Consider the following 19,966-nt stretch of genomic DNA (forward strand, 5'->3'; position numbering starts at 1 on the left):
AAATGTTTGTTGTTAACAAAAACTGCTCGTAAAAAAATGTTGTTATGTTATTTGGATATATCTCTTAGGGAAGGTTTCACTGTACCATAGTATTTATATTATAATTGTTATAGTACCTATACGTCTAAGATCATAATTTTATTATTTTAAAGTTTGTAAATTTCGTTAAACGTAAAAACTAAATATAGTTTTGAAATTGCAAATACGTGTATAATATTAGTATTATAAACGCATTATGTTATTCAATTTTTTTTTCGACAGAACATTCGCTTTCTGCTACAAAAGTCGATAAAAGTAAGTTTTAATAATATTAGTTAATAATTAATAAACTCTAACTATTAATTACTCTTTTGTAATAATTGTCTTTTTTCTATGAAGTTGTTAAAAACTATTGCAACATAATTTTCAAATTAACTATAAATTATTAAAATGTACAAATTACAAAATAATGCTATTATTTTTTATGATATTGCTTTTGTTATTTTCTAAAATTCTCGGTACCTATACAATCAATACATTAAAAAAGGAGAATATAAGTAACCAGTTTGTTGTACAGTAAGAGTTGAGTTTATGAATAATGTGTTTATTAAATTTTAATTCAATGATAAATCATTATGTACGATGATAAACAATTCTGGATAGTCTAAATTTTTGATAACCAAAGTTACCAAACAATTATATTTTTAATAATATTTAAATTTTAATAAATACTCTTATTATTTTTAGTTTTTTCCGATCATTTTTTAAAACGTTAAATGTTGATCTCTCAGAAGTACTATATAGAACAAATTTGTTACAGAAATTTCCATTAAAATGAATGCTCGCATATTAGAAAGGTGTCATTAAACGCAAATATATCAATAAAAAAGTACATTTTATTGTAAAATAAATATACATTTATCGATACGCTTAGAATTCAAAAATTATAGGAACTTTAATTTGATCATGTCCAATATTATAATATTATTATTACTTTACTAAATATTTTAACTAAAATTGTTATCATTACTATGGTAAATCAAAATAAGACTAAACTCCTATAACTTTGAACTGAAATGAGTGATTGAAGATGGACATAAAACTTACGTATACTTAAGTAACGTATAATATACGTTAAAATATTTTTAAATTTATGTATAATACTTTTAATTATTTCTTATTAAATTAGAAATTAATATAATTCATTATTCTCTTATTAACTTATTTATATTTAACATTTAAACATTGTATACGAAGTTGTTATGTAACACTTAATGAAAAAAATACATCATACATTTTTTTCTAATTGGTCAACAGATTTGACTAATAAAAAATATTACATTATCTTGAATAAATTAGTTGAACATGATTTAATCATAGAATATAAATTAACTTAATAGTGTCAATAAAAATGTAATTTATTATTTAGGAGTGTTGTCCAAATGATATATTTTCCTAAAATCAATATTGCTCCATTGGTAACCAAGGTGACCATAGTCAGATTAACCTTCGAACGTCATGTGTTTTTTTGCGATTCGTATTAATAAATATATCATATTATATCGTATATAGTAAAATGGTGTAGAAATCAAAAGATATAAACATCAGATTAAAGTATTATTCGGTTTTTTTTTTCAACATTAATTTTTTTTTTTTTTTGATTTTGCGTAAAATATACAAATCATTCCAATTAAAATATAATAATAGTGCTCCTATCTCACTGTCACTTCTATGTGACAAGATGCTAATTTTATTTTAGAATTTAAGTTATTTTCTTAAGTTTTTAAAAAATAATAATTTGAATTTTACACACATCATTTTATTAGTATAGTTTGTTAGTATACATAACCAATTGTAAAATATACCAATTGATTTTAGGTTTATATTACATAGTATGATTTATGAAACATTATATTGGATATAATATCTAAGTTTTTATTTTATGTTTAAAACAGATGACATAATATATATGTTTCGACGCAATTAAAAAAATAAACTATTTCTTATATAATATTTAGTTCAATTTTATACATGAAGATATTTTACATGAGGTGAAGGTGCAGTTGACGAGAGTTATAATTTTGTGAAGTATAGCACAGTCGCCTATAATAAATTAAATAAATATGTAAATAATCAAAATATATATGAAAAAATATTGATAATACATAAAAAAAACTACGCATAATTTACAACCCTTTAGGCACTAAGGGTAGAGAAATCGTCTAATCGTGTTTGTATGTGAATAGCAAATACACAATTGGTACGTTATTCAAGCCTTGGATTATGAATTGACTATTGAGCCAAGTATACATTTTCCATGAGTGACCTACTCTAGTTGTGGGATCGTTCAGATATTTTTAGGACGTACATATTATAATATACAAATAATATATTTTTAAATAATATAACTTTAAAAATGGTTGTTCAACAATTTATTATTTATAAGTATATAATTGTATTCCTAACTTTATTGTTATTATTTTTCACATTTTAAAATATTGTAATAAGTATATAATACATATCACACAAAATAGTGAGATTATAAAAAAAGCATCGCAATATTTAAAATATAGATATATCGACGTATCTTTAAGTTATTTTTCTTAATATTGTATTTTGTATAATATTGATAAAATGTATAAATAGAACTATGGCCAATCGAAATTGAAATTGTAAAAAGAATTTATGTCGAAGGAGTTTTTATGACGCTTAAAAAGAATCCATTGCCGAGAATCTTTTATCTTCTGTTATTCCTTTACACCTCAATACTCCGGGTATATATCACATTTAATCGCATGAAATAGTATTGAAATTCTGATCGCATATTCCAAACCTTTTAGTTTTTACTTAGCTAACTGTATACAACCATCGCGTTTAAAACATTGCTACTTATGCGTATTCCAGATGAAATTAGGTTTTTCTTCAACCAAAATTGGATCACAAATTTAAATATATAAGGAATAAAGCCATGAAGGTTATTTACAGTTTGAAATCTCGTTAGAATAATGAAACAAAATCTTTTTGAAATATATAACACAAAAACATAAACTACAGAAAAAGCTAAACAAAAAATGAGACAATAATTTAGTATGTCGGCAAGTCTGAAATAACTCGCTACTGCACCTTGATATCTATCACGTTTCTGACTCTAAATCGATTTACTGACTATATACGTTCATATTATATTTAAATAAAACTGGGATCGAATTATTGTAAAATATCATCGACGAATAGTATTATTAGTTTACATAATTTTACTTACGCCTAAGTATAACGACGAGTATTTATTTATATTATAATATTATAGTAGATACTTTTAGTTGCATATTCACGACGCCGTGAAACCATGATCTTACGATTGATATGTGCCATTTGTTTGTTAAGTAATTATAATAATTATTTTTTACAAATCAATCACAAAATAAAATTATATGCTTTTCGACTCGTTAGAATTAAAAAAAAATATTTTACCTAAAAAAGAGTTTTATCAATCGTTTTGTGCATAATATTCGTATAGTATTACGTACATATAAATTTTAACCAAATATTTACGTTTACTGTATTGCCCTATAAGGTAGGAATTTTTAATTTTTTTAATTACTTTCTAATGGAATTTATATTGAATACAACTTACGTAAATAAAATCTATAACGTTGCAATTTGATAACGTAATCTCAGTAGCAATACTATTTCTCAATTAAATAAAACGATGTTCACGGTATTGACAGCTTTTATTCTAGAAAATCTGTTAAAACATATTTTGTTGGCATTTTATACTGCAGTATTTGCAGTCTTCGAATTGAATATTTGTCAAATTCCGCGTTGTATGTGCTGTATGATGCCTATGTAAAGTGGTTTATTTAATTAATTGTCCCCATAAATTGAAGTTTGACGTGTTATTATGTAAATAATAATACTACCAAAATAGATATGGCTTTTGTGTACTTAGTGCAAATTATAATATTAAAATAATAAAATTGTATCTTTCTGTATATGCGTATATTAATATTGACAAATTTCGTTTAATTGAATGACAAAAATGGTATAATTGTATAATTGTAAATCATAATAATAATGTTTTTAATTCATTATTGAAAAATGTACGTGTGACGAATAATGATTATTTACTACATATTATTCTAATATGTATTTTAAATATTTTTAGCCACAGTTTATGTTTAATCTATATCGATAACTCATCAATGGTAATTTTGAATTTTTTCTGATGGGAAGAAATTAATAATATCCATGTTCACAATGCTCGATTTAATAATAAACTTTCATGAACAGTTTTTATAATACTTCTTATTATAATACAATATAATATATCTGTATATATAGAAATAAAATATATTAAATATAAATATATAGTAACAAATTTATAATAAATTTGTTTTTTAACTCGACTAAACTTTGAAGAAGTTTTATATTTTAATACTATAATTAATGCATTAAAAACGTTTATTGTAAAGGTTTTCAATAAAATATATTTTGTTTTATGTTTTTAATTTAATATTGATTTACATTATTTATATAACGAATAAATTCCTTAAAGTAACGCAAGAGATGTTCGAGACTTGATTTTTTTTATTAATGGTTTTTTTATAATATTTTTTAATAAATATAATATAAGAATAAAAGAAAACTTTAAAGATTTATTAGAGTATTTTTTTTTATAATTTTCATCATTGTCATTACGGTGTAATATGTCTACTATACTTATGTTCTAATGTAAGATCTACATCAGCGTTTCTCAACCGGGGGGTCGGAATTATACAAATGTATACTTAATATAGACAGGGAGGGGGTTGCGAATTGGTTGACCATATTTTATACCTTTTTGGAGGGGTCGCGAGATTAAATGGTCTAGAAACTCTGGTCTACATAACAAAATCACTGAAACTTATTATCATTAAAAATAAAAACTGTTATTTAAGACAACAACCAATAAATTCAACAAAATATTTATTAATATATGAAATACAATTAACCGTTTTATGAGAACAGTATGAAATACACGATTTTTAAAATATGTGTGATATAGCATATAGTATGGTATACATAAGTACACTATACATTTAAATATACTCATTTAAATCACATTTTCTTTCTAATATTTATAGCTTTTTATACGTATACAACCCCCATTGTTGAAGCAATAAAAATGTAGCGTCAATTTATTATGATTTATGTACCTTGAAGTATAGTTTGTGTGATTATAGATTTTCTTTGTACTTTTATTTGATAACATTTATTCTGTCGAACATTCGAAGGAAAGAAATATCTTTTCACAAATTCCACCACAGTTAACATTAAGCGTGTTTCCTTTACCCAAAACCTTTTTTATTCAATGGCACTATTTGAATTTATTTACAAATCATTAAATTATTATGCCAACTGCTACTTAGATTAATGTATATGATATGCTGACATATATTTTTTTTAATTACATAGATTCTAAGATATTTATGTTATTTTATCCTGCATAAACATAAGCTTTATACACTATAAGATGCTGTTATTAGCCACAGCAGGAAAAACAAGCACACACTTCGCATACGCTTATTATTAAAAATACATTTGTAAATTTATATAAATTATAAATTTATAGACTTGATAGTACAAAGTATCATGTAATAAAAGTAACAAACTAATTTTGATTTTTTAGTACTACTTATTGATCCTATAAAAATAAAACCATGTGGGCAGCGATAGATTTTCAAAGAAAAATTTGGGCCATGGTCCTAAACATTTTGAGAACCACTTAACTATTTATTATTACATTTATATTATATTTTATTATGAATTTTGTTAACATCATCTTTTTTTTATTATTCCAATACATTTTCGAAATAAAAAGCTAAGCCAGTGTTTTAAACTTATGTTTGTTATTAGATGGCTTACTTAACTAAATTTTAGCTGTAACAATAAATAATTTAATCTATCTAACAGCCATCAGGAACATATATAATTGTGTACAGATTATAACCACAAAAATAAATTGATAGTTTTACTATCAAAATATTTTTAGGAACTATAAAGTGGAGTGGCACCAGCATAATATGATATTATAAATGTTTCCTATTCAATATAATTTACTATCCGAGAACAAGCAAATTCCGTTGATGGTTTTCTTATATCTGTATATTTCTGATAAAATCTGTTCTGGTTTATATGTTGAGATACTGTTTGAATTTTGCTTTACAATAATTTGTCATATCTATTTAACCCATTGTTTAGTTTCCATGATATAAATGGTTCCTAATAAACACAATAGACAGTACAATATCCCTTTTCTATGGTGCAAGACTAATGTATAAATGAATATAACTATCAAATATTAGCTTACATCCCGTGTCTTCGGATTACGTGCAATTTTTCTCTAAATACCATGCATTTTATTAAATATTTAATCCTCAGTTAGAACACGCTTACATAGTAGTTATATGATTTTACTAAATAAAAATATAGGACTATTAAAAATGTTTTAAATTTTATACCGCAAATTATATAATATCTACTGTGTCAGTATGAGTCATAACTCATATGACTACACGGCTACACATATAATGTATATATTCAAAATCAAGGTAATATATTATAATCGATCAAAAATTAAAGAAAACTTCATATTGTTTTTCAGTAATTCAGTATATACATTATTTGCAATCAACAAAATGAAAAATAGTCGTAAGTTATAGTGGTTTCAAAAACATATATTTTTAATTCATATTTGTTAGCAATAATTGGTAAAGTCATGAAAAAATATTTTGCCATTCGTTATTAAAGTTGCAGACAATTTTAGTGAAAACATAAAAAATTGTAAAATTCTATTTAAAAAAAATCGTTGTAATTCAATATTTTATTTAATCAATGTATAATAATACTATGTAAATAATGGCCTTTGTTACTGATGTTAAATTTTTTTGTACGATCAATATAAAAACCAAAAATAATAGCATATAATTCAAACTGTACATTTACATTTTTAAATCTCATTAGTGATACTCGTATACATAATATAGAAATAAAATTTATGGGTATAATGTGTAAATATATATTTTTAATATTTCATATGCTTAGATGTAAGTCGTTTCGCATTGGATCATAACTTAGTTATTTCACGTCGATGTGTCAACTTGTGCTAACTATATTTGTTTAACGTTTCTGTAATATGGGTTTTTTTTATTTTTATTGTAATAATCTGTCTTACATTTCTTTAAATAAAATTTTAATTAATTTAATTAAATAATTTTGGAATGATTTTGAAAAGTGTACTGTACACAAATACATAACCAACATTTATATAGTTTGAATAATATTGTTCTATGTCACCAGATTTCAATGATCTTGCACTTTTTTTTAAAGATCGATTTCTAAAATATGTTTTAAAATTATTATATAAGCTATACTTATAGTCAGTCTATATATATAGTGTGGCATTGGTTTACAATTAAAGGATTTATTTTAATTGTATTGATCGAATGCTATAATGGGTGTTATAATTTGCTTGCACGAGAAATACTTAACTTTTAGATTCTGAACAGAGCAATTAATGTGTTGATTTAAAATATATAATATATAATATATTTTTTATGTTTATCATTATCGTTTAGAGCAATAAAAATTGCATGGATTTAATTACTATATTTTGTTTAATAGAAAAGTGAATCTAGTTGGATTATTAAGGGGATAGGGGTAAAAACTACATACTTTTTTTTTGTGAAAAACGGTAATTTTTACGTTATGAACAGTTGGTTTGTGTTTTGGTTGTTATTCAAAAAACAAGTAACCATAGATATTTGAAATTTTTACCAAAGTTTAAATTAGACTTGTTTATGCATAGGTATAGTTTTTTAATTTAATTAGTTTGTTATGTTTGTTTTGTTATTTTTTTTATTTATTTTTAGGTAGACATTGAACTTTTTTTACCTTATAAAATTGATATATTCAATAAAATATAGGCACTTTTTATTGCCTTAATCTAAAATGTTATACCAGAATTTTAAATTTTTATCAAAGTATATAATATTATAAATGTTAAACCATATTTTTTCAATGTATACATTGAACAAATTTGAATAGTTCTATTGAAGCGTATCTTTTTTCGAAGACACATTGATAGTCAACCTGGATTAAATTTTGGTACAATTAGGTTTAGCTTTCTCTAAATAAATATATATAAAACGTGTATAAATTCTAAGCGTCTAACAGTTAAATCACTGAATAACGGCTATATTGTAATAACACTATATTTAATAATTGATTTTTTTCAGTAAACAATATTTATTGGTAATCCAATATTTTACGTGACGAGTTTATTTGTATAGTGAGTTGAAGGATTTGTGAAGCCGAAGGGTGAAACGACGTTAACCTAACGTATAATTAGCAAATTTCGATTTTGATTTATTTTTGTATCTAGCTATTCCTTAACTTCAATTCCAGCTATGCAATTTATCCAAAGATCTGTCACCGGTGTTATATGTTCATTAACCGTCCAATACTTTTCTACAAAATAAATGGTATAAATGGTTATTTTTTCCAAAACTGTGCGTAATGCGATTGAGAGTAAAGTCTGTAGATGATTCCCAAATGAAATATAATTTTAGTGCAATATGATTATCTCAGTTTTTATATACATATAGCTCCTTTTCATATATCGACGAGTTTATTTGATAGACAATTTTATTTAATTAAAAACTAATAAATCAATTTAACTGTACAAAGATACTCGTAATGTAAAAAAACAGATTAGGTACTTTAGAAACAAATAGAAAATAAATTATTTTATATCTTATGTGGTTTTTAATGTAAAATCGATCTTGTAAATATATTTTTTTTTGTATTCCCTTTGCAATCTCATATGATCGTTGACATTTTTTAAATCTCGCTACATAAGTTATAACATCCAAACACAAATATTCCATGATAATAATAATAATAACTTCAGAAGCATTCGTAGTCTTTGGTTTAAGAACCTTATTGACACATAAAACTACTAAGTATAATACTTTTCCGTTGTATTTATGTGTTGGATTGTAAAACTCCATTAAGCTTCTTAAAGTATTTGTATCCATATAATAATTTAATATGGTATTACATATCGCTATATAACATGGTGACAAAAACTCTTGAGTAGATATGGGTAAAATGTAATGATAGCGTTAGAAGTTTTTAAAAATGGTCAGAAATGTATACACTTGTAGAAGGCTTAAGTTTATTACAGCAATATTAAATACATATAAGTATATGTATATACTTACCTTAATAAATACTGTCTGAATGATTTATATTGTTTATTAGTTTAAATTATAAATATATATTTTATAGTTTACGTGAAATACATATCTATACCTCCACGTACGTTTAGATGTAGCTAGTATACACACCATAATTATATTTGTTATAATTATTGTTGTGGATGTTAATTTAAAACAACAACATTTCGATTTTAGGAATAATTGTATACAATATAGTATGTTACATACTACATTAGGTTGAAGTTTTAAATTCTGAACGGAGTGATGAATGTATTGATTTTACTGTAATGTGTGTTGTTTTTATTTTTGTGTCTGTCATCATGTTTTGGAGTAGTAATAGTGTCTTTATGTTTGATTTCAGTTCCATTTTGAAAAAGCAAGTGAATCTAGTTGGTACTTTGGGGGGAGGTCAAAATTATTTCCAGGAGTTTTCAAAAGCGTTAAGAAAAGCCCTAAAAAAGTAACGAAAAAACAAGAATTTTTACGCATAATCATTTTTCAAATCGAATTTTTGATTTTGTTGTAACTCAAAAACAAATTATTGTAAATACAATAGAACCTCATTAAAATTTTAACCAAATTTTTATATTAGCGTTATCTATTTACAAATAAATTTTCAAAATATTTTACATTTTTTAAGCTTTGAAATTTTCTAAATTTTTTTTTAAATGCCGTTAAAATTTAATACAAGGTTTATTATAAGTTGTACTTATTGTAGTAACAAAAAAATCAAAAATCGTTAGTCACAATTTTCGTTTATAAGTATTTAAAGTTCAAATATTTACAAAATATATCTAAATCGCGAGATTTGCAAAGAATAATTTTTAAGTTGAAAATTCATAAAATTGTTATGATTTATACCTAGGTTAAACCTAATACAAGGATCTCCATATGTTTTCCTTCAAATAACTGTAAACAAAACTCCAGCGTCGATATAGAAAACATTTTATGAGTGTATGAAATTTAAATTTTTACGAAATCACTTAAAATAACGATATGATACGATTTAAAATATTTGTTGTTTTTCAAAAAGTATAAGGCGTAGAAACTTGAAACTTTCACAGGTAGTTGAGAAAAATAAATATATATTATTATAATTTAAATGTAGGTAAAAATATATTATAAATCCTAGACTGACAAATCATCTCTGTTTAGAATCGTTTTTCGTATACAACGATGCCTGCCATTGCATTTAAATTTAATACATCCATTATAATGACCTACTCACCACCTCAATTAGCAATATCATGCATAGATTTTGATTATCGCAGTGGTCGAGTTTTGTTGATTCGTTAAATCTGTGCCACACGTTACACATTACACAAAGATTGGGTCATGGAAATTTTTAAATAAGTATACTTATATAACATTTGAAACACTAAATCGTTTTAATTTGTTTACATGATTTTTTCACCGATAAAACTACGATTATATTAATATATTTGTTATGGTTGGTGTCTAATATGCAGTAATTAAGTAACGTGTTTTACGCCTTTTCAGTAACGTTCTTTAATACTAGGCGTTCATTGTGTAATATGAAATTAAGTCGCGTGAAAATGATTTGGATGACACTCGATATAGCGGGCTCTAGTTTCAAGAGTAAAATGTAAGACGTAACCAAAAACCAATCTACACAACGCGTCTTTTCAGGTAACGCCCGTTTTTCACTTAACAATTTCCTTAAATTTGATAAAAATTAAATGGAATGACTTAAAAATGTATTAATATTTTGATTACTCTAACATAATATATTATATTTACGGTTGGATTATTAGGTCTTATAAATGTTAGTACTTTTTGAAATAATGTATGTTTATTATAAAAATTATCACCTGTACAAAAACATTTATGGATAATGTTTACACTTTGAATAGTTTCCATACAGAATATATATATTCCATAGGTTATGTATATAATGTAAACAGATTTGTCAAAGTAAAACGGTTGTAAAGTGAAGAGTAATTAGTTTATCATTTAGAGAATTTATAGTTATATGCTTACCACTGTTTACCACTGCAAGGCTCCTATGTAATTTATTTTCGATAATTAGGCGTTAGTTTAGAATCATCAACAAATCTTTGTTGTACAAATAAAAGAACCGAATAATCGAAATTTTTAATAACTGATTTTCGGTATACTGGTATACTTATTTAATTTCGGCACACCGTTTTATCGGTATCTCGTTGTACCATGTTACAATTATTGTCTTTTGAATATATATATTGCATATTACTTATTTACTTATTTCCGATAAAGATAGTAAAATAAAAATAAAAATAAACGATGAAAATAATAACAATATAAAAATTATATTATTTAAATGTAAGGTAATAATTGAAATTACCTTTTTTAATCTTAAAAGTTTGAATAAAAACTTCTAAAGTTAAGCTTTTTCATTCAAATCTTGTATTTTAAATGTCAACAGAACTAAGACTGTGTCATTAATTTTTAACTTGGTAAATTATACAAGACATATGTACGTGATGTCGTACAATATAATTTTATATTATGTATTATATTATTATGCCAATATAAGATTATATTATAGGAACAGTGTGTATTATAATTGCCTATACAAAGTGCCGTGTTAGAAATATTATCTTTGTTATTGCTAATATTTATAATATAGTTAATTTTTTATTAAAACATATTGTATTGGTAAGAATTAAACTAAACAACTAAATAATTATTTGGAGTATTATTATTATGTTCTTTTTTTTATTACAAAAACGAAAGAGTCTTACAAGGTAATATTATATTAATAATATTTTTTATATTTTTTAATTTATTTTAAGTCAAATAAATATTTACAACTTCAATAAATATAAATGATCACGTATTTATATAGTTTATTTGCATATTTGCATTTAACATAATAGTTAAATATTTTTTTAAAAGTCAAATCATTTTAATTTGAAAGTCGCGAATATTTTAATTTAGATAGATTTAGTAAAAATACTTCATTGGTTAAAATTTATTATTATAAAAGCCGTTTGGCGTTAAATTTATTTTAATATACAAATAAATAAATAAATGTTATTTAAAAATTATATATTTTAAAAGGTTATTAAAAAATTTAGTATTGTTGTCATAATATTATCTTCTTTATATTAAATGTCATTTTCATGTATATTCTATTCAAATTTATAACCTCAGTTGAAAATATTGATACACATAATATAATTTTAAAAAGGAATCAGATATACTATACTGATCAGAGGAAACTAGTCATAAATCATAAATACCTAATATATTAAGGCTTGGAATATTATTAGTAATAACATATACTTATATTGGCTATTGCCTATTTCCAACATTACACAATTTTTAATGTGAAACTATTGGTATAACACATATATAACGGTATGTAAAGAATATACTTAGTTATTAACATGTATTCCATATATCTATAAAATGTTCAACTTAAAGTCAGCATTTTTTATCATGTTAATATTATTATTTAACGTTTTCTGTGATCGTAAAATTACTTTTATTGATGTATAATACGATATTTTATGATTTTTTCACATATATTCATAAAATATTTCATAGTTTTGTTTTACACATAAATATTGTCAAGACATTTATCCTGAATTTTGCCCACTTCATAAATATTATACCGAAAGTAATATATTAATATTATTTTATAATATATTCCGACGATTTGCATCAGACAACGTTTTATCTTCCTCAAATGTCTGATGTAGTTCTAATAAATTCGCAATTGATTATCACTCCAGGTACATTATCGACGTAAAAATTATGCATATTAATCGATTTTAGTAGTGTTTATAAATTACAGATTTTAATACCTTATACCTAACAATATTATACAAATTAATTGTAAACAAATAAATTACATACGGTTTTATAATATAAAATATTTACATTATAGAAAAATAATACATACGTTTATAGTCAATGGGATGGTTCAACACGACAATAGGCAATATTATCAAAAATATAATTGACTATTAACATATAATAATATGCGTTATCATCAAAAAATGACGATATTTCTATACCACTACGCAGTGGTTTGAATATAAAGTTATAAGTTACTATGCCATAATATGTACACCATATTTAAATGTATCTAACCAAGGGCAGCTTATAGATATACTTTTCAATTTTATAATTCTCATATATATGTATAAGTAAATTATTAAAAAAAAATGTATTAAATTACTTCTACTATGCCTGCAGATTCCTTAACTATTAGGATATTAATAGTCTTCTTTTGATAATTAGAAAAATCCTTAGGATTTAATATATATAAAACTGCAGTTTATCGACACAAAAACCCTGTATGTTGATGTACACTTTTTATGAAAATGTTTGCATTCATGTTTTTATTGTTTTTACAGGTGATGAACTCCGTCGAGGCCGATCATCGAGAAGAGACGATCCTCGGCGGCACACTCTATCCGGTGATCAACATCACAATTATCAACCAGCCCTAACGAGATCTATGGATTTAGAGGTGAGTCACTCAACAAATTTCAATTTCTGTTTTCCTTATTTTAATCCAAAGAATCCACATATAATACTAATATATTTAGCTGCGTTCGCAAATACAATTTGATACAATCATGTGTTTTATAGGTTTAATTGCCGTGCCGCTAAATATATTATTATTTCTGCGTTAACCGTGCACAAATTAAAAATATATATATATATACCACTATAGGCTTAGCAGTTATGAATATCAAGAGAGATGTTGTTAACTTGATAAATAATGAAAACATTTTAGAACTGTAGTATACTAAAGACAGAACATTTTTATTAAAATTATTAAGTTAAATTTGTATATATCATATTATATGTATTATCAAAGTGAATTATGGTCAATATGGGAGTGTAAGCTAGTTCTAGCGGGTCTGTATTGTTTTGGTACTTTAAGCCTCCCCCCCCCCAAAAAAAAAAACTCTAGTTGCGCCACTGAACACTATAATTATAATAAATGTATATTGTGCTATTGCTTTTACCGTAACTAAATGAATGTTTTGTTGTTGTTTTATTGCCACCATTTTGTTTGCTTTGTGGTATACGATGCTATTATAGATGGGAACGAAAATGCAACGGAAAAAAGTAAGTCGTCGCCCAACATTGGATATATAAGGATATTTGTATAATAATATTGTTAATTTTCCCATTAAAGTTTTAATAAAATTGTTTCAATGCAAACGTATTTGACAACAGAGTTAACTGTTTATATAGCACATTTAACGGCTTTGTTCCAGTTAATTAAAAAACAAATTTTTTTTTCTGTTTAAACTATACTCTGTGCTGATTTTTTCAGTATTTTTTTTTTTTTTACTTGGCTCTATTTGATTTTTAATCAATTTTCTTTTCATCCGTAAAATAAATTAAATTTCAAACACATAATAATTTATAAAGAATTCACCAGTCTCGATAACTTTTGTAGCTCATTTCATGCGTTTTAACACGGTTTATGATTCCAATTAATCATTGTATTTTTAAATGAAATACCAAACACATATTTTTTTAATTTTTACCTAGGTATATTTTTAATTTTTTTTGAAGATATTATTATATACTCTAATTATATTATACGTGTAATTACCGTGTTTAACAACGATTTTTATCAATATGTATGCATTTATACGTATTATAGTTAAAAATATTTTTATTATTTACAATATATTTTTAAGTATATCCCAGTTGTTTACATATTGCTTATTTTGATTAATGTCTTATTGACTATTTTTGGCCATTGATCATTTTAATATAGGGTTACATTCGGAATTTTTGTGTCGTAACAAAATCGTCACAATTTACGTAATATGTAAATATTAATTTTTTTTATAAATATATAGTATCACATGAAATTTACATATGAGTGCTTTTATTTTATAATATAAATCACTTTTTTTATTATTAAGTTTTGAAATTATACATGTACAATAATGCGTAATGACCAATATTATGAATTAAACAAAAAGTAGATTATTATAGTTAATTTGGATGACTTTCCTGTTATTTACAGTCTCCAGCTTCCAGGGGAGGATATCCACCAGCTACTGGGATATTGTTCGACGACGATCCGGGTATAATGTCTGAAGTTGAAACCAGTTCTACCGGGTTCCGAAGAGGTAACAAGCAGAGGAGTTCATTGCCAGTCGTCAGAACTCCGTCAAAAACTTTAGAGCGACCATTGGGTAAGTGAACACATTTAACTATGAATAATTTACGTAATAATTTTAATATTAATTAGTAATTGATAACATACGGGTAAAATTCTAAATTAAGCCTGAGTTTTCTCTCTCAAACTTATTGCGTTTTAAACTTCTAAATTAATAATAATAATTGAATACAGTATTTTGTAAATTATATCTAATTTATTTATTGTGTTTTCAAAATGCCGAAAGTTGAAACAGTATTTTAATCATAGTCTTACACATATAATATATCATAACTGTCTTATAAAACTTGATGACGCTGAAATATTAATAAAGTACAATTTTAAAATTATTTTTAAATATCGATCGTGAGTATAATAATTTGTAGGCATGTGCTAAAATATATCTCCGATAACACATTTTTCTTGTTTTGTATCCAAACTTTGTACATTAATAATGCAATATTGTGGAATTTATAATATATATATATATATTATATACCACGCAGTGAATCTGACCCAAAAAATAATTTGTGCAAACTTGCCGTACAACATTGTTAAACATGTAGAAAAGCCCAACAGTTGTATATTTAAAAAATAAATTTAACGTTTCATTTTGTTATTTATAGATAAAAAAAGTTTTGATTAACACATTGATAAGATTTCCAGTTTATCTAATATTATTATACTATTTTTAAAATACTTAATCTAAAATCTCATTCTGGTGTTAATTTTACAAAAAAGAAAAATATCCAAATTTTTAACACTTTTTTGAGTTAAATTAATTAATTAATAAAATAAAAATGTAATATATTACTTAATAATGTTTCTACATTAAACTCGTATATAACAATTTGTTTGGTTTCGGTATTTTACAGAGAACAATGTATATAATATCGTTTTAGACAAGATTTAATAATTTTGAGGTAGAAACACGTGATTTTACGTTGAAAGGAAAGGCTTAGACCTCTTTTGACATGCTCCGGGATACCGTGAGGCCAGATATACATCTTGTTTAAAGTACATTCGGTTACTTAAACGATGTCTATTGTAGTAAACATTTTGAATAGAATTAGATCATAAGTTTAGTCTGGTCTGTTGGTTCAAAGAAATACTAACGTTTATATTATTAACAATTTATATTATAGATATAAATAAACGATCACGAGTAGTAGTTAATTAGTTGCCAATGAATAAAACGCAATATAAAAATCACAAACATATTATATCGATTATAAACGGGATTGGTTTAATTTAGTTAAATGTCACATATATTTGAAAAAAAAGTTAAATAAACCACATTGTACACATCATTTTATATTTTTATATAGTGTTGTTTATATCGCATTTTGTACATTTTGTGACTTTTTTGTAGCTATTATATATACTAAACATATATACGTGATCAAAATAACATATTATTATAAATCTTTTTTAATATACCTAATTATGCACAATATCTAAATATCATATTTCTTTTGACTCGTTACGTTTTATACAAAACAATAAAACAATTGAATACGATACCTAATATGATAATACCATCTGCTGTGAATTTTGTGATTGGGCTGTACTAGATTTACTATTTTCATTCGACAAAATATAAAGAAAGACATATTTTAAATTTAATGTTTTTAATTAAAGAATTGAGTAGCTTTCAATATTAATTTTCAACTATCCTTTGAGTACCGTTAATAAAAACTTCTTAATGCGCTTTATTCAAGTTCTTATCGAACACTCCCAGTGAAATAGTTCATCGTCGGATTGAAATTTCTTGAAACAAAATAAATCTCTTTGTGTTTAAAAGAATCGGTATAATCTATCAAAAATACAGAATACAATATTTTTTTCACAGACAATTGTATAACGGTTTAGGCAAAGCCCCCCCTAATACTTCATTATATATCTACTTACATATTGTATATAATATGTTAGTGTTACAAAATATATTTTAATCTTAAAACTGTGAGCTATGGTAATTTATGTCTTGAAAGGTGACCCGATGTTGAATGACGAAATGGCTTTCCGTAATATGATGACTCACCCACGACAAAGTTTAGGTGAGCCATAGTTGATTATGCATAATGTTTGGTAAAAAAAAAAATGACTTAAGAAACCACATATACACATTTTTACTGTTAGCTTTTGTATGTCAGGCACAAAACACCATTTTTTTTTTAAATTTATATTTGTTTCTATCCTTTATATATTATTATACCGTCGTCTTATAGTTATTGCATGCGACAGGAAAGTTCGTTTTCGTTTATTTTTTTTTATATTCATATATAACTATATTCAATACACATATATTCAAATCATTTAATTTAAAACTAAATTATTTTTAACATACAAATGACGTGAATACTTGACTCATAAGTGTAAGACATTTATATAATTTAAGCTAAACCTAATAACATAAGTTTGCTACAATTTAATATGTAGTATTTTGAAACAAAATTATATAATCGAATTAATAATATATACTTATATAATTCTTTATACATAGAAAACTATTATTTACATTTTTCTTTGCTCAGACTTCTTTGATCCCGATTATATGACTTTCCTAAATATTAATTTATTGAAATAATTATAATTCGAGTGTGCGCTCATGGACTCAGATCAGTTTTAAATTTTCATAACTATTGTGACACAATGCCAAATATCATATTTATATTTAATGTACATCTAATATAAATCATACAAATTAGAGGTAAAAGTTTTAATTTGTAAACATTTAATAATATATTAACTGTTATACAACTGTAACTCGACCAATTAAAATAATCTTAACCTAAAACTTATAAAACGTTTTCAGTTTCACGTTCATTCGTTGATTTGAAATGTATATATGTATTATTATTGAATCTTTTTATGCCATTTTATTATTAATCTTATGTTAAAATTATGATTCTAAAATCGTTTATTAAATTATATTATTAATTAGTTAATTTTCTATATTTGCTCATATAAATACAAATGCCCATGCTTAAATAAAATGTATGTACAATAATAACCGATATATGTAGTATTATAACATCCCACCCAATCTAATTTTAAATTTTAAAATCACTAGTTTATACAAGTATAAATATATTTCTATCATAATCATTAATTAATTTTTACTTGTAGGATGTAATTAATTTTTTTTAGTTTGTGTTTATTAGTTGGTTATTATTGTTAATATATTATAATACACTCTGAGTTAAAATATAAACTATATTATATTAAATTTTATTTTTGATCTTTTGATTATAAATTACAAGAAACAAATATTTAAACTAAGTAAAAACTTCGTATAAAATTAAAATATTTAATGTGATTATTCCCAAAACCTATTCATTATATTTCAACTAGAATACTTAAAAAAACTAGTTTGACAATTCAAAGATCTACTACAAGGAACTATTATCTTCATCGTGAAATGTAAATGTAAAACATATTTCATATATTGTTCTTATTTTATGCTGTGTACATATTGTTAAATCCATTTAAACTAATAAAAAATAAATGAATAAATATGAATTTTATAATTCATATTTAATAAAATATATTAATCAATTCAAACAAATTTAATTTAAAATTATTGATATATTTATTGTTTATACTGGAAACAACGAAGTTGTTACGTGCGCACAAAATATATGATGTATATGAAATGGATGATCCATTTAACAGAATATTTATTTTCTTTGCTATTGTGTTTATTTATAATATCAATTTTATATAATTTGAAATACAATTTACAAAGATATATTACTCTTTTAGCTTTATAAATTGTAGTAGTATTTCAAATTATATCCATGTATCAAACAAATGTAGCATGTTAAATGGATTACTCTATTTCTATAAATTTATCTTTGTATCGTTTGAACACTTCGAACTAATTTTAATTAATTAATTTAAAATTTACGGGCTGAATCATTTAATACAAAATATAAAATAAGATTAATTATTATTTTGTATTACATAATAATGAATTTGATAATAATAGTCATTAAATATACTATAAAAGTATTTAAAAATTTAAATTAAAAAAATATTAAATTGGTATTTAAAAATTTGGATCCACATAATTAATATATCGAACGGTGATAGTTTTTAATAAAATGTATTAATTAAATTACTTTAAATTATATAATTTAATTAATTAATTTAAAAACACAATAGTTTATTGAGAAAATTAGTATTGCATGTTTAATATATGTATAATAAGATATATTTAACTAGTTACACCATAATTTCATTCTTTATTTTAATTTTTTAAGAAAATTAAATTTCAAATTTCAAAATCAAAATATTATAAATTTTACAGTTTTACAAATATATTTTTTATAATTTTAATGCTTTAGTAATTTTAGTACAGTTAAAACCTGAACTTGAAAAAAATCAAAGTTTTAGAAAAAACAAAGTAAATAGTTAGATTTTTTTTTAAATATTAAGTATTAGAAGTTATAACTTATAATAGCACTCAAACCTAATAAAAATTGTTTAACCAAAACCAAAAAAATAAATTATCAATTAATGTAGTAAAGTTATTATCTTCTTATAAATAGTATAAAATACCTGTGTTTTATTGAAATTT

At 23.7% G+C, this 19,966-nt stretch overlaps 1 protein-coding gene across 18 annotated transcripts in view; it reads left to right on the plus strand.

The window, feature by feature from the left end:
• The window catches only part of LOC113554958 (coiled-coil domain-containing protein AGAP005037), a 167,783-nt gene that overhangs the window by 43,933 nt on the left and 103,884 nt on the right, over positions 1 to 19,966 (plus strand). For 16 of the 18 annotated variants that reach the window (XR_003405325.1, XM_026959124.1, XM_026959153.1 and 13 more), the window contains 4 exons: positions 13,607 to 13,722; positions 14,304 to 14,330; positions 15,250 to 15,421; positions 17,376 to 17,441. Coding sequence is in view for 17 of the 18 variants with exons in the window: in XM_026959124.1 (XP_026814925.1) it covers positions 13,607 to 13,722; positions 14,304 to 14,330; positions 15,250 to 15,421; positions 17,376 to 17,441 (381 nt within the window). In the remaining variant the exon portion in view is untranslated. The remainder of the gene's footprint in view (positions 1 to 13,606; positions 13,723 to 14,303; positions 14,331 to 15,249; positions 15,422 to 17,375; positions 17,442 to 19,966) is intronic. The other 2 variants (XM_026959134.1, XM_026959163.1) reach the window with 2 other exon arrangements.

The sequence above is a fragment of the Rhopalosiphum maidis genome, chromosome 1 (assembly GCF_003676215.2).
Source record: "Rhopalosiphum maidis isolate BTI-1 chromosome 1, ASM367621v3, whole genome shotgun sequence".
Taxonomy (NCBI): domain Eukaryota; kingdom Metazoa; phylum Arthropoda; class Insecta; order Hemiptera; family Aphididae; genus Rhopalosiphum; species Rhopalosiphum maidis.